The following is a 14,147-nucleotide window of genomic DNA, read 5'->3' as shown; positions in this document are numbered from 1 at the left end:
AACTTCCTATATATCATTTGGAGTCTACTAACTGCTTATCTGCTTTGAAACACAATGAGTATTCCCATCCACTGACGTCCACAAGGATGAATACTGTGTGCCCACACACATCACAGCATGTGCTTTCAAACGCTCCACAACCAGAAAAGAAATGGTCACTTAAATAGGCCCTCAGAAGAAGCATTTCTTGGAAAAAGCTTTTATTTGGGAAATTCTCAAGCACTACTGACGTCCTGTAATACCTTAGGCTTAGCACGGTAAGTTCATTTTTGGTTTTACTACCCAGTGCTCCCCACCAGCAGCAGAGAGAGCAGCTACTTTTGCCAAAGTCGGTATTGGATTCAGGGTTCCCAATTTGTGGATGACTCCGCTAGTGTCTGCTTCCTCTGCTCAACCATCAGCCCCAGGAGACAGGATGGGTCCGTGCTGCTCACCACTGTATATCCAGCACACAGCACAGCCGTCACACGCAGTGGACACCCAGTAAATATTTATTGAACATTTAATAATGGATTTTAAAAAAATTTTTCTCTTATGATTTTTTAAAAATTATTTTTATTTCAGCATATTATGGGGGTACAGTGTTTAGGTTATGTATATTGCCCTTGCCCCACCCGAGTCAGAACTTCAAGCGTGTCCATCCCCCAGATAATAATGGATATCAATGGGAGCATCCATGTCTAATGTATCTTTGGAGGCTTCGCAGAGCTCAGAAGAATGTCTGGCACAGAGCAGCTAATCAGTAAATGCCTGTTGAATCAATCAATCAGTGAATACATTCAGTTCTGCAGAACCAACAGGCCAAATGCTATTGCAGAAATTTGGTTCTCAAATTGAATCTCATAACTCAGCTATTTGGAAAAGGAATTCGTGATGACCAGGCCCAGAGATTTCACGGATGAGCTGATCTGCATCCCTAGAGTCTCTTTCCCTCCACGTGTCTTCCCACTTCATGCTTGCCATCTTCAGGATCTCGCAAGCAAGTCTGCACCTTTCTCCCTGAGCCCCGTGCTGAATGGTCTGGCTGCCTCCCTCTTGGTGGCTGTCTATGTGGATGGAGCAAAATGAAGAGGGGCAGGGGACTGTCTGTCTCTGAGCCAAGCCTTTGAGTACGCAAACTCAATCATGTGCTGTTTAGCAGCAACAGAACACGTTATCTTTCAGTTAATTAAATATGAATCATTGAAACGATCTGTCAAACACAGGCCCCAGTCTTGCCTGTCACAGGAGTTGGATCATTGGAGATTTCATATGACACTTTAATTAGCCTTCGTAGCCAATACGGTCACGGTCCTACGAAACCAAGTGCATCCATTCTGCTCTGCAGACGACAGAGCACCATCCAGCCTCGCCCTCCACCTCTCTCGCCCTTGTCCCCGTTCCTCCTCTCTCTCCTCTGCTGACCCACAGCACCTCTCTGCAGTCCGTCTCTGCAGAAGACAGTGGCTGTCCTTGGGTTCACTCCGCACAGTGCCCCTCTGGCTTGGACATCACAACAAGGAGGGCCATGTCCTCCAAGACTCAAGGGGAGTGGGAGCAACTGACTCAGCTTCCCCACCCGGGCACATCTCAAGAGGCCAGCACGCCCCCACCGAGCCTGCCAACAAGCGCGAGGTGCATGAACGCACGGACAAGTGGACGAGGACTCACCTTGTAAGAATCCCTCTGCCGTCCACATATTTGCCTATCACAGAGCCAGACCTCCTTTTCCAGCTTGCCTTGGAAGCAGCTGTGTTTGCCTTGGCTGCCGTATCTTTCTGTGGAAACACAGAATGCCCTCAGATCCACGCCCGCTGATTCCCTCTCTCCTTCGAGCAGAAAGGGGCTCGTTGTTCCCACCCCATAGGTCGGCTGTAAAGCACACTTTGAAGTAGGCAACAGTCTTCTGCCAGCCTTCACCTGCCAGCCTTCACCTGCCAGCCTTCACCGACTCTTCCCTTTCGCCACCCTCCCTCACCAGAGCCCCGTCTCCTTTCCAATAACGTGATCTAATGAGCACCCAGTTCAGCGCCTGGGCACCACCGTGCTTTTCTCTATAGGAGTGTTGAGAATTTACAAGAAGATAAAGAAGAAATAAGTACTTACCACATAGGAAAGACATTTATAGGCATGAAAAACGTCTGTGCATCTTTAGTGCACACTCTTCTGTGGGGCTGTACCCTCTGTGTTGCCAAAGCCCCAGATCTAACGAGAAAGGGGCCGCCCAGAGGGTCAGTGCGCCCAGGGCCCCGTCCATAGCTCCCGAGCTGGCATAAGGCATTTCAGAACTTTTGTGGGAGCAGGCTGGGCGCAGGCAAATCGCCCACACATCTGCACTGGACTTACCGCCCCCCTGCCAGTGCTCCCTAACAGCCGTCTTCTAGAAGAGGGGGCGTGGGAATCACAGGGAGAATCTCTCACTCATCAGCCACCCTGTGCTTTCCAGCGATCCCTAGCAAGGGGAGGGGGAGCGGCAGGGCTCCCAGAGCCCCGAAGGTATGGCTGTGAAGGCTCAAATGAATCTTTAATTATGATCTTATTCTTCTGCCTCTGATTCCTCATTGGAGCTCTTAATTCCATCCTCCTTTCAAGGCAGAATGAGTCTGCCAGGTGAAGGGAGGCAAGGTGAAGGGATTAGGGTGACATTTGCTTGAGAGTTTCAAAATAAATTCAGTGTTACTTCTAAAACAATTATAACCATTATCATCATCAAACAAACATGTGTAGGCTTAAGTCTTGCTCTAACAGCACACATAGGTGGGTGGCAGAGATGCGTGCTGCCAGTCGGGGCTATAAAGAGATGCCGGTGTGACCGGGTCTCTCGGGGGTTTGCAGTTACAAACCCAGTTGGACCAAATTCAGGGAAAACCAGCTCCCTTCTGTGACCATATTTAGATCACTGTTCAGCTCAGGGTCCCACGCACAGCACCCTCTTTCCAAGAATTTTCTCAAAAATCCCTATAACGTGTGTGTGTGTGTGTGTGTGTGTGTGTGTGTGTGAGAGAGAGAGAGAGAGAGAGAGAGAGAGAGAGAGAGAGACAGAGAGAGAGACAGAGAGAGAGACAGAGAGAGGGGTTAGGAATTCCCTTTCCTCATGTGACAGCTGGGGTCTTGGTCCAGGTGGCTAATGACTTGTCCAGGGACACACATGAAATTCATGGCGTGATAATCCTCACGATTAGGGAGTTGCATCAGCTAACCCCGTCTCCACCTCTCTTCCCTTCTGAGCACCCCTGGCTCTTCTAAAGGGGAAGGTAAGTAGGGAGCATGGAATCCTAGGTTTTGTTTACTGTGGCCCACAGCGAGGACCTTTAACAGCAGGATTTCACGCTATTTGGAAAGTATGTAGATATGGTGCTCAGGTATGGAAGACTAGGGCTCCCTACAGGGTAGAAAAAATTATTCATAAAATCAGCTATGTAAATAGTGAAATACACATTTTTAATCTGTTCTATGACAGTGTAAACATGCAAAATTTTCAAGAGATAGCAATTCAAATGAAGAAGAAAACTGTGAGCGCTTTGGTTTAAAAGTGATAATGGCATTTCAACTGCGCCATCTCATGGATAGAACTATCATTTCCGCATCCAAGAAATGTGTGACCCTCCCAAATATTTTAGTCTTGTTGTGCCAAGAGGAAAGCATGTTATTTTGTGGAAAATTAACACACTGTTACCCAGAAGGCCACCCTGAATTTTTATTATTTGCAAAAAAGAAAATCAAACAAACAAAAAACCCCTTATGCCACTGTCCCACCCCAACTGATCCCGAGTGTTAGGACATCCTTTGGCCAGTCCCAGCATGCACGTGGCTGACCCTGGACCACAGTCCTTGTCTTCCCCACCCCAGGTGAGGGAGAACCAGCCCATTACCTGAAAACGTATGTCCCGCTCGTCCCGAAGGTGCTTGTTCCTTTCCCTGCGGATGACAAAGGGGGATCAACTCAAACAGGGACCTGCGGTGCACACATCCGATAGCAGCGACTTGCCAGTCCCATGGGCGCAGGGAAGCCTTGGTCTGGGAAGCCCAGGGAGTGCGGGAGTCTCTTTCCTTAGGGATGTGCTAAGGCCAGAGGGTAGTTTGTGTGCAAATCAGCTCAGAGGCTGGGGACAGACTGAGGCACGCGCTGACACCTTCAGGATCACGCACGGCCTCTCCTCTCACTAGGGGCACCTACTCCAGAGGGCGGCCAGGAATCCAGCTCTGCCTGTGAACCTGCTGTTGATCTCCCTCTTCCTCCCTCTGAACTGCTTGTGCGCGCGCACACACAGTCACTTCTGAGCACCCACTAGGACCAGGCACTGTCCTAGTGCTCTAGCTGTCATTGTCACACCAATGAGCAAAAAGTCACACCAAAGAACAAAAAGTCCTTGCCTCAGGAGACTTGCCTGTTAGGGGGGATAATTACTGCTGAGAAAATAAAGCAGGAGAGTGGAGAGCCAGAGTGCCCAGGGGGTTTCAGCCAGAGTGGCTGGGAAGGCCCCCTGCTCAGGCAGCATCTGAGCAGGCTTGGAAAGGGAGGAAGGGCCAGGTGCTGGGGGGGCATTTCAGCTAGAGGAGACAGCAAGCGAAAATCCTCGAGTTGGGGCACACCTGGTGTGCGTGAGAAGCAAAGGAGGCAGAAGGGTGCTCAAACGGAAAGCAGGAATGGGGTCAGAGAAAAACTTGGGGGAGGATGAGGACCTAACCCTTCGCATCCTGTGGGCAACCGTACAAACTTAGATTTTTACTCCAAATGAGATACGAAGCCAAGGGGTTGGGGGTGGATGGTGGAGAGGTGCCAAGACCTGTCTCCAGTTTTCAAAGTCCCCTCTAGATGTGGTGCCCAGAACACACAGCTGGGAACAAGGGCGGGCCCCTGAGACTTGAGCGGTATTTTTAGCAACATGGAAGTCATTGGCGACCTGGACAAGAACTGTCTCCATGGAACAGTGGAGAAAAAATCCTGGCTGGAGGGTTGGGAATGTGAGGAAGTGGAGTGGAGACAGTGAGTGTGAACAACCCTTTTGAAGAGTTTTTGCTGTAAAGGGACTGAAGAATTGGAAAGTGGGTGGCAGGGAGGTGAGGACCAGAGATGTCAGACAAGGAACGTTGGAAGATGGCAGAGACATGGGCGCAGACGCCACTTTTTCCTTCCTCACGCTTGGCTCCTGCTTCAGACACAGCCAGGGCCACTCGCCAGAGCGTCCTCCTGGGCCTGTCTGCGCCCCATCTCTGCTGTGGCGGGTGACCTCCCGTGCTCCTGCCAGAGGCCACCCCAGCACCGTTCCCAGCTTGTATTCTAGAAGGAGATCTCGCCCCTCTCGCCTCCTTAGAGAAGGAGCAGCCTGGAGCAGTGCGTGACTCGGGCTGCAGGGCACACTCGAGCAGAAGGGCTGGAGTGTCCTCCGCTAACACAAGAGGAGCGCTTCGCACCGTTGATGCTATGAATCTTGTGGCCGGCGGTCTCTGAACGAACCCACACTGTTGAAGGGGAAGTGGGGGCACAGCTGTGGCACTGACCGCGTGCCGGGCACTGCCGAGAGTGTGGGGCACCGCAGCAATGGACCGTAGGCAGGCCTGAGGGACAGCAGCCTGGCACCTGACCTCCAGTTCCCCTCGTCTTGCAGAAACACCAGGAGCGTGCAGGGCTGTCTTCAGATATTGCAGTGGCAAGCAGGCCCGCACACAGCCAGGGCCTTCAGAGCGAATCAGGAGGGATGTGAAGGACGTTTCACAAGCCCTGAGACAGCAGAGAGAGCTTTCACGCCAGAGGCACCCTCACTTTGTGTGGGCAGTGAGTTAGCAGCCTGGCACCTGGGGGAGGACTTCGGGAGCCCTGGGAAGTCCCACCTCGATTGGAGGGCATGCTGTGCTGCTTCCTGCTTTGTGTGGCCACCTTCAGTACTTAAAGAAATGCTATCATCCTCTTTAATGCATCTGCTTCGGTTCATGCCACTGCCCTGCTGCGATTCCCGTTCACATATATCATCTAATTCTCAACAGAAGGCTGTGAGCTGCGCATGAGAAATTAGGACTTGAACTGGTCAAGTCAACTGCCCACGGTCACATAAGCTACTGTGGGGCAGTGCTGGGTCTTGAACCATATCCAGCTCAAAGCGCAGGTTCCTCACTGAGTGTCCTTAGATTGCTCCCGTTTGCCTGTCTGCGCTAGGATGGCAGCCCTCGCCCCAGGTCACATCCCAGCCACTGTCGTGATCCCACCACCCTCCCCCACTCCTCCCTCCGCATTCCTGCCACCCTCCCCAACCCACCCAGCGCCATCTCCCCTTGATTCCTGGTGGTTTCCCCGTGGAGGGCTGTAGGCACGTGATTCTGCACAAATGCTGGTCTCCATCAAAGAGACCAGCGAGTATTTGTAGACAGCTGCCTTGTCATTCTCCCCTGCTCAGTCTCTTGAATCTGCCCTTTAATTTTGTTCTAAATACAATAGAGAAAAAGAAGGAAAAGACTCAAAAACTTGTCCTTATACATCTTGTTCTCTTCCTTTGACTAAAGCCCTCCTACAAATCAAGACCTTCTCTCCAACGGATGAGCGCGTGGCTGTCTAAGAAGCGCCAGCACCTCCCGGCCTCTGGAGGCCTGCCTGCCCCATGCCTGGAGCTCGGCAGCCTGAAATCACTCAGCTTGAAGCACTTTTCAGTTTGGTAGCATCCTCGATGCCAGGGACAGTGACCTTACCTTGCTTTCACAAAAACGAAAAACCTCATAAGGTCCCTGGGAAATGACTCAAGACCACTTGTCCTTTACAAGCCAGCACCCGCGGTTCTTCTGTCTCACCACCATTCCCCGGGGGAGTTCAGCAGGCAGCAGGCCTGAGCACTCAGACACTTCACAGGCAGAATTGAAAATTCCACCTTTCCCCACACAGCTTTGTTTTTTTGTTTTTTTGTTTTTTGGCACATTCTGGACCAGCTAACTTTGAATTTGTTGCAGTGAGTTTTAGAAAGCTAAACAAATGCCATTCTTGGCGCTCTGTTTGTGGTTCCTCTACTCACTCAACAAACACGGACAGAATATGGCCAAGTGGAAAGAGCCAGATGCGGGTTTCAATTCTGGCTCCACCAGTGAGTGGCTGTGTCACGGGTGGTGAGTCCCCTCATTTCTCTAGTATCAACTTCCTCATGGGTTAATTACTGCGTGAACAACTGCCCTACTTACTAATGGTTTTCTTGTAGATGAAAGAGACGACATAGGTGGCACAGACTAGACCAGGCGTCCTCAAAATACAACAGGCCACATGCAGGTGCTTTTGTCCGTTTGTTTTTTGACTTCAAAATAAGATATGTGCAGTGTGCATAGGAATTTGTTCATAGTTTTTTTTAACTATAGTCCGGCACTCCAATGGTCTGAGGGACAGTGAACTGGCCCCCTGTCTAAAAAGTTTGGGGACCCCTGGACTAGACGGTCAATGACTGCAGTCTCCTCCTGCTTGCGTGACAGCCACACCGTGAGACACACAGCAGGTGAGGCAGAGCCCCGTGAAGGGGCGTGAACTGGAGCGGGAGGTGGCGGCGTGTCAATGACCACGCCCAGCCGAGCGGGCACTCGTGGGCCACACTGCTCGAGGACAGGGGACAAGGCCCCGCTCAGCAGCGGCGGTTCCCAGCGGCAGTGCGCAGGCAGAGACTCTCGACTCGCCCTTCCAACCCCAGGCTCCCGGGACGCGGTGTCCACACGGCCAGCGCCGACCAACGCACCTGAGGAAGTCCAGCTGCTTCAGGAGCCCGGCCTTCTCCCGCTGCAGGCTCTCCGTCACGCGGTACACTTCCCTGGGGGGGAGGCAAGGGAGCGGTCAGCCTCGGGACGGGAGGGGCTGGAGGAACGTGGCCTTCCTCCAGAGAGCACCTGCCGGGCGCAGTGCTTGGAGCTGTCACTTCAGCCATCACAGACACCTGCTTGAGAGGCGGGACTGTCCCCGCGTTACAGACCCTGGAGCCAAAGAAGTCCCTTAACCCTTCCCAGGTCACCCAGACAACCCGTGACCGAGCGGGGTCCTCATCTACACCTCCTGCCACAAACCCTGCTCGTTCCACAGCCACTTGGACTGTTTTCCCAGGGTCGAAACCACCCTGCCCTGCCCAGACTTCTGGGAATCAGAATCGATATTTTTCTCCAGCTGGATCATAGAGGGGAGAACAGAACCTGCATTACCTTTTTCCATATCACCCTCACCCAGATGCTGGTTCAGTTTGTTTTCAGGAGCTCTGGAAGAATCATTTCCCTCCCCTACTCCTCCCCTGAAGTCCCTAGTCAGTTTGCAGATATCTGGAATTTCCACTGTTGGGCATTCACTTCTTTGACTTAGGATGTTTGCTCTCTGGCTGTAATGCAGAGATAGGATGGATCAATTCGAATCAGTCATTTATATCAGGGTGTGAGTATGTCCACTGTACCGCAGTTTGGGGAAGGGGGAGAGAAGCAGAGAGGCGGTGTCCCGGGGTGTCTGGGGCCAACTCGGATAGGGGACAGGGGCTGTACCTGGTTCCTTTACAGCTATGTCCTCAACACAGTGCCTGGCATAGAGGTGCAGTCGGCAAACAGTGGCAGGAAGAATAAAAGATAGGGGGAATAAAAGAGGGAGGAGGAGGGGAGCAGGGGGAAGGGAGGCGGGAAGGGAGGCAGGCCGTGTGCCTAGGGAAGGTCTGTAGCACTACTCAGAGAAGGAATGAAAGGAAAAAAGGAAAGCAGAATGGAGTGATATTGGGAAACTTGCTTAACTTCACAGTTCTGTCTTGGTCTTTCCATACCATGCTTTAGAAATTTCAAAATCACTCTCCGATCTTACTGTGAAGGGTCCACAGTTCCACATCTCCTAACCGCGGCACGGCTTTTGGCGCAGGGAGCACCTTGCAGCCCGATCGGCGCATCGCTGTCTGTCAGGCCCGCCTGGCGGTGCACCCCAGGCGGGGCAAGGGCAGCCACCCCCTGCCACTCCAGTGACATCGTTACTGAGCCGTCGAAAACAGCACCAGCATGCTGGGTCCATGGGACTCTCCTGCCAAGCTCCTAATAACCTGATTCCTTAAATGGTATCTGTGTTTCCTTTTTTCCCTCTTCATAGAATAATTGTAAAGACATTTTACAGCAAAAATAGGCTGAATCAAATTCTAAGTCCACCTCAGACAATCCTAATTAAGCAACAAAACTTCTCTGGCTCCTGCAGAGCTGCAGATTCTTAACATTTATTACCAATTATATTTAATTTCAACTTGAGGGAAAGCAATGTATTTCCCATTATCTAAACCGGGTCCCCAAGCCCCTGTCTCAGACTCTATTCTGACGAGCGCTACGTGAGCAGAGTGGCTGCTCCGACCCTGGGCCCCGCGAGCTGGAGGGCCCTGCGCGGAGCCTCAGACCGCCCCCACCCCGCACCCCACTGTCCTCCGGGGGCGGCCCAGAGTGCAGGTTTCCCTCTACTAAGGAAAATCATTTGCTGGGGACCTGTGGTCCAGGTTCTCACACACGTGACTGAGCAACCAGTCCCTACACTCTAGGTCTCCCCTGGCCTTGCCTACACAGCTGACTGTTGGAGCTACACACACACACACACACACACACACACACACACGTATGTATCACAGATGCATGCAAATATGTGCACTGGACCTGTCTGTCCAGTAAATACGTATCTGTCTGGATATTTGCATGTACACACTTACACACATATGTGTATACATTCAGATACATATTTTTATGTCAACAAAAAGAAAGGCATTTCTGTATAAAAACGACACTCGGATATCTGACTAAATGACCTCTATGGTCCTTCTAATCTAGAGGCTCTAACAGTCTAAACATGAGTAACACACAAACTGAAAGTGAAGAACCTGCGTTTCTCTGGAGTGGTGATGGTGAGGTTCACGGTCGCCTTTATAAAGGGAGCTGCTGTTGGCTTTGATTTTAGGGGAGGGACGAGCCGTGGAGCACTCCGCAGGACATTACCATATTGTCAAGTGAGAAATGCGAGGACATGCAGACAGCATGCTTAGTATGCTGCTGTTTTACCAAGGAAAATAGCGTGTGTGCATGTGTGTGTGCTCGTGTGTGCACGCCCATGCACACATGCATGTGCTCGCGTATACCCAGCATACTCTGGGAGGATCCACAAGAAACCGTGACTGGTGGCTTCTGGGTGGTGAGACTGGAAAAATGCTGGGGAGGCAGACCACTGTTTGAGTATCTATCCTTTTGTCCCTTTTGAATGTTGTGCCTTGTCATATCTACCTACTAAAAATAAAAGTTAATTAAAAAATAGAGAGGTACTGCTTCTCAGCTGACTTTTATCTTTATATTATCTTCTTGATTGATAGTTCTTTCTTCATCTCATTTTAAAATCTAGTTCTCCTACCTTGTGCATCTTCAAAGAACAGAAAAATTAATTTTGCTGTTCAGAATTCTTGCTGATAAATGACTAAGCCTGTTTATCTCGCAGCTGCACCCTTTCCCCTCCCAGCTCCTCTGGAGCAGCACGCTGGAGTAGGCATTGCTGGGGAAGCACAGGAAAATCAGAACGAGGCTTCATCCCTGTTTCCTGTCTCTAACTAGCTGTGTGGCTTTGGGCTGTTCGCCACACCTCTCTGAGCTTCAGTTTGTTCATGTACAAAATGAGGGAGGTGGATCAGAGCATTACGGTCCTCCCAGTCCACTGGCCAGCGATTTTCTTCTACAGAGAACAAGCTGGGCTCTTGCTGCACTTCCCTCCTGGCCTCCCTGGGCGGTCCGCACTCTCCTGGCCGGCAGGCTACCCTGCCGGCTCCTGCAGGCTTCCTGAGAGCAAGTCAGCAAGGGTCTGCAGTCATATTCCTCTCTTCCTCCCAACCCGCCTCCCTCCCTCTTTTTCAATTCCCAACCTCCAGAGATGTGTGTCTGGCTTGGTTAATTAAGATAAGACTTCAGAGAGCTCTGAATCCTCATGCTGTGATGTGACACTCCAGCACTGGGTGTTTATTTCCATTTGCTGTTCTAATGCTAGTGCCTTCAAATGTTTATTGCTTTTAGAACTTGATTGAATTTTAAGAGCCTGAATCTTTAATTCTGTTTGTAAAGTTAAATGCTGATACCTTGTTGACCTGTTCTCAGTGAAGAGGAACTGATTTTGCTTGTTTACGATGAAATACACTGTCCTTCCACAACTGGTCTTCCAGGAATTGGAATGCAGGGCTTTGTTTTGTTGTAAGTCAGCTACTTGGGAGACTTTTTTTTTTTTTTAAGCTGGAGATATCTTACTAGGGTAAAATTCCCAATCCAAACACATTTCCTCCCTTTCACACCAGCCAATCAGTCCTGACCGGCACATGAGCTAGACTGGCAGAACAGGTTTACTTAGCCCCATGACCAAAGTCTGGCCAGTGAGGGACAGATGTGTTGGAGCTTTCACTGTTGACCAAGGGGAGCTAACAGCTGTCTACATGGAGGGCTGGTGAGTGACACTGCCATTTTCCCTGAAGTCAGACATGCGGTCCTGCCTGGCACCTTTCAGGACCAGACACACGAATACCTTTTGAGAATGATTGAATGAGTGAGTGAGTAAAGAGTGTGTGAATGAATGAGTGAGAGAATGACGGTCAGTTCTGCTCTTGTGAAAATATTTTCTGACTGGCTCATTATTCTCTGGAGAGAGCCAGCAATTTGTGTCTAGCACTTAGCATCTTGGGAGTGAGTTAAACCTCTGAGCCTCGTTTCCTCATCAGTAAATCAGCGCTGATAACGACAGTACCTGCCATATGAGGGTGCTTTAAAGGTCACACGAGAGGATGCTGAATTACTGACATAAGTGAGATACGTTGAACGCCCAACACAGTACGTAGCACAAAAAAATTTTCAATAAATGTTTGCCAAATGAATAAGTCAATGAACATATGGATAAACAAGTGAGATTCTTCTGCCGTGAGACTCAGGGTGCATTTGTTCTCAAAACCTAAGACAAGGTGGAGCAAGATGGTGGACGAATAACACCGCCAGACAGAGTGTCTCTGCAGAAAAGACAGATTCTAGCAGAAATTAGAGGAAAGAAGCAAGAAGGCGAGCATACAGCGGACGAGGGCCGGAAGGAGGGGTACCTGAGACCCCGGGAGACTACACGGGAGGAGGCTACGGAGGAGAACTGGAGGCTGAGACCACTGGAGCAGCCCGGAGACCAGCGGCAAGGGTAGGTGGATTTGCTGTTTCCCCTCCCCTTCATTTGGGACTGCTGGTGGGCTCCCCAGCGGGTGGAGAGACCTGCGGACACCAGCCCAGAGACGGCTGCCGCCAGCCAGCGGTGAGCCTGTAGCAGACGTGGCACCAGGTTCCCAACTTCCTCTGGGCACCTCCGTGTGCACAGACCCGAGCCGCGCGGCAGGCGCCATATTGCCTCCTCCTCCCCTCCGCCGACCCTACCGGCGGCAGCCCAGAGAGACAATACAGCCACCAGCCGGAGGCACCTCCAGGGAACGGGACCTTCCCTTTTGGGACCCTACAGCTGACTCAGTGGAACTCAGACTGTGAGCTCCCTACCCGCCAGCCCTCCCAGGTGCTGCTGGCATGGTGATCCCAGGAGAACTGTGCCGACTCAGAGGCTGAGAGACATAGACCCAGCTTGGGCTCCCTGTGGGTGAATTGGGACCGGAAATCCTCTCCCTGGTGGGGATACAGTTTGAACTCTGGGACCCAGAGGTCGGACCTGCAGACCAGATCCCCTGCACCGAGGGCTAGCATTGCCCAGGGCACAGAAGGGTTATACGTGAACAGCCTACTGAGGTGTGTGTGCCTCCAGGGGCAGATCAACGTCCTAGAGGGCAAGCCTCCTCCCAGGAGGAGGCCGTGCGCCCAACCCAGGTGGCGTTCCTGTGCAGGGAACCTCCCCGCTGGCATCACAGTCCGGGGAGGCCTGGTGGCTTGTGGTCTGGCCTGCTGGCAGAGGCCCAGGAGTAGCTGCGGAGTTGGGGAGGGTGGAAAGAAGCGAGGCCCGCTCCAGACTGCGGGTCTCAGACAGCCCCACCCCCACACCCAGACTTTCTGGCTGAGCCAGACCATTCCAGCCCCGCCCTGACAGCTTTCCCTAGAAGCAGAGACCAGAACTTTGACCCCTGCTAACGGCCTGAGGGCAGGCTTACCCAACCCAGCTCCGCCAAGAACAAGAGCTGATAACAGGACACAAAATCAATAGCATAGCCTGTTCCTCCAAGCAAACGCCACCTACTGACAGGGTCGGCATCTTGCACAGCCTTTCCACGGCACCCACTGACTCAATATACAGGAAGTGGTCCAATTTCAACCACAGACACCACCTAACGCCTCAGAAACTAAACAATGTGTGTGAATACCCAAACAATAACTTAAGGAAAGAAACAATAACTAATCGACATGGGAAGAAATCAGCGAAAGAACTCAGGAAATATGAAGAACCAAACGGAAAACACACCCCCAAAGAGGAGCACCAGCCCCCTAGAAACAGACACCAACCAAAATCAGGCAACCAATATGACAGAAGAGGAATTTCGTATGTGGATCATAAGAACACTCACCCAGCTGCAACAACAACTCAATAACCAACACAGAGAAACCACAAAAAGCCTCCAGGATATGGAAAAAGAAACAGACACAATGAAGAAAAGTGTAACCGAACTCCTGGAAATGAAGAATCAATTCAAGGAACTACAAAATACAGTGGAAAGTCTCAAGAACAGGGTAGATGAAGCAGAAGAAAGAATCTCAGAGCTTGAAGATAACACCCTCCAATTAAATAAATCAGTCACAGAAATAGAGCAGAGAAATAAGAGAAAAGAGCAAAGCCTACAAGAGCTGTGGGATTATGTGAAGAAACCTAATGTGAGGGTCATAGGCCTATCAGAAGGGGAAGAAGACAACACTCAAGGGTTGGACAAGCTGTTTGAAGATATAATAGAGGAAAATTTCCCAGGCCTTGCTCAAAATCTTGATATACAAGTTCAAGAAGCTCAGAGGACCCCTGGGAGATTCAATGCAAACAGGAAGACGTCACGACATGCAGTCATCAGACTGACCAAAGTATCAACTAAAGAGGCCCTTCTAAGAGCTGTAAGACAAAAGAAGAAAGTAACATACAAGGGAAAGCCAATTCAAATAACACCAGACTTCTCTAATGAGACTTTACAAGCAAGGAGAGACTGGGGCCCCATTCTCACTCTTTTGAAACAAAACAATGC

The 14,147-nt window shown here is 51.0% G+C and overlaps 1 protein-coding gene across 1 annotated transcript in view; it reads right to left on the bottom strand.

Annotated features, from left to right (window-relative positions):
* The window catches only part of CRACR2A (calcium release activated channel regulator 2A), a 130,628-nt gene that overhangs the window by 24,261 nt on the left and 92,220 nt on the right, over nucleotides 1-14,147 (bottom strand). The window contains exons 9-11 of the mRNA XM_076007758.1: nucleotides 7,680-7,751; nucleotides 3,852-3,897; nucleotides 1,651-1,757 (exon numbers count right to left, since the gene is read on the bottom strand). Coding sequence (XP_075863873.1) covers nucleotides 1,651-1,757; nucleotides 3,852-3,897; nucleotides 7,680-7,751 — 225 coding nt within the window. The remainder of the gene's footprint in view (nucleotides 1-1,650; nucleotides 1,758-3,851; nucleotides 3,898-7,679; nucleotides 7,752-14,147) is intronic.

Source organism: Microcebus murinus, chromosome 10 (assembly GCF_040939455.1).
Source record: "Microcebus murinus isolate Inina chromosome 10, M.murinus_Inina_mat1.0, whole genome shotgun sequence".
NCBI lineage: Eukaryota > Metazoa > Chordata > Mammalia > Primates > Cheirogaleidae > Microcebus > Microcebus murinus.
This window is presented reverse-complemented; position numbering and strand designations above follow the sequence as displayed.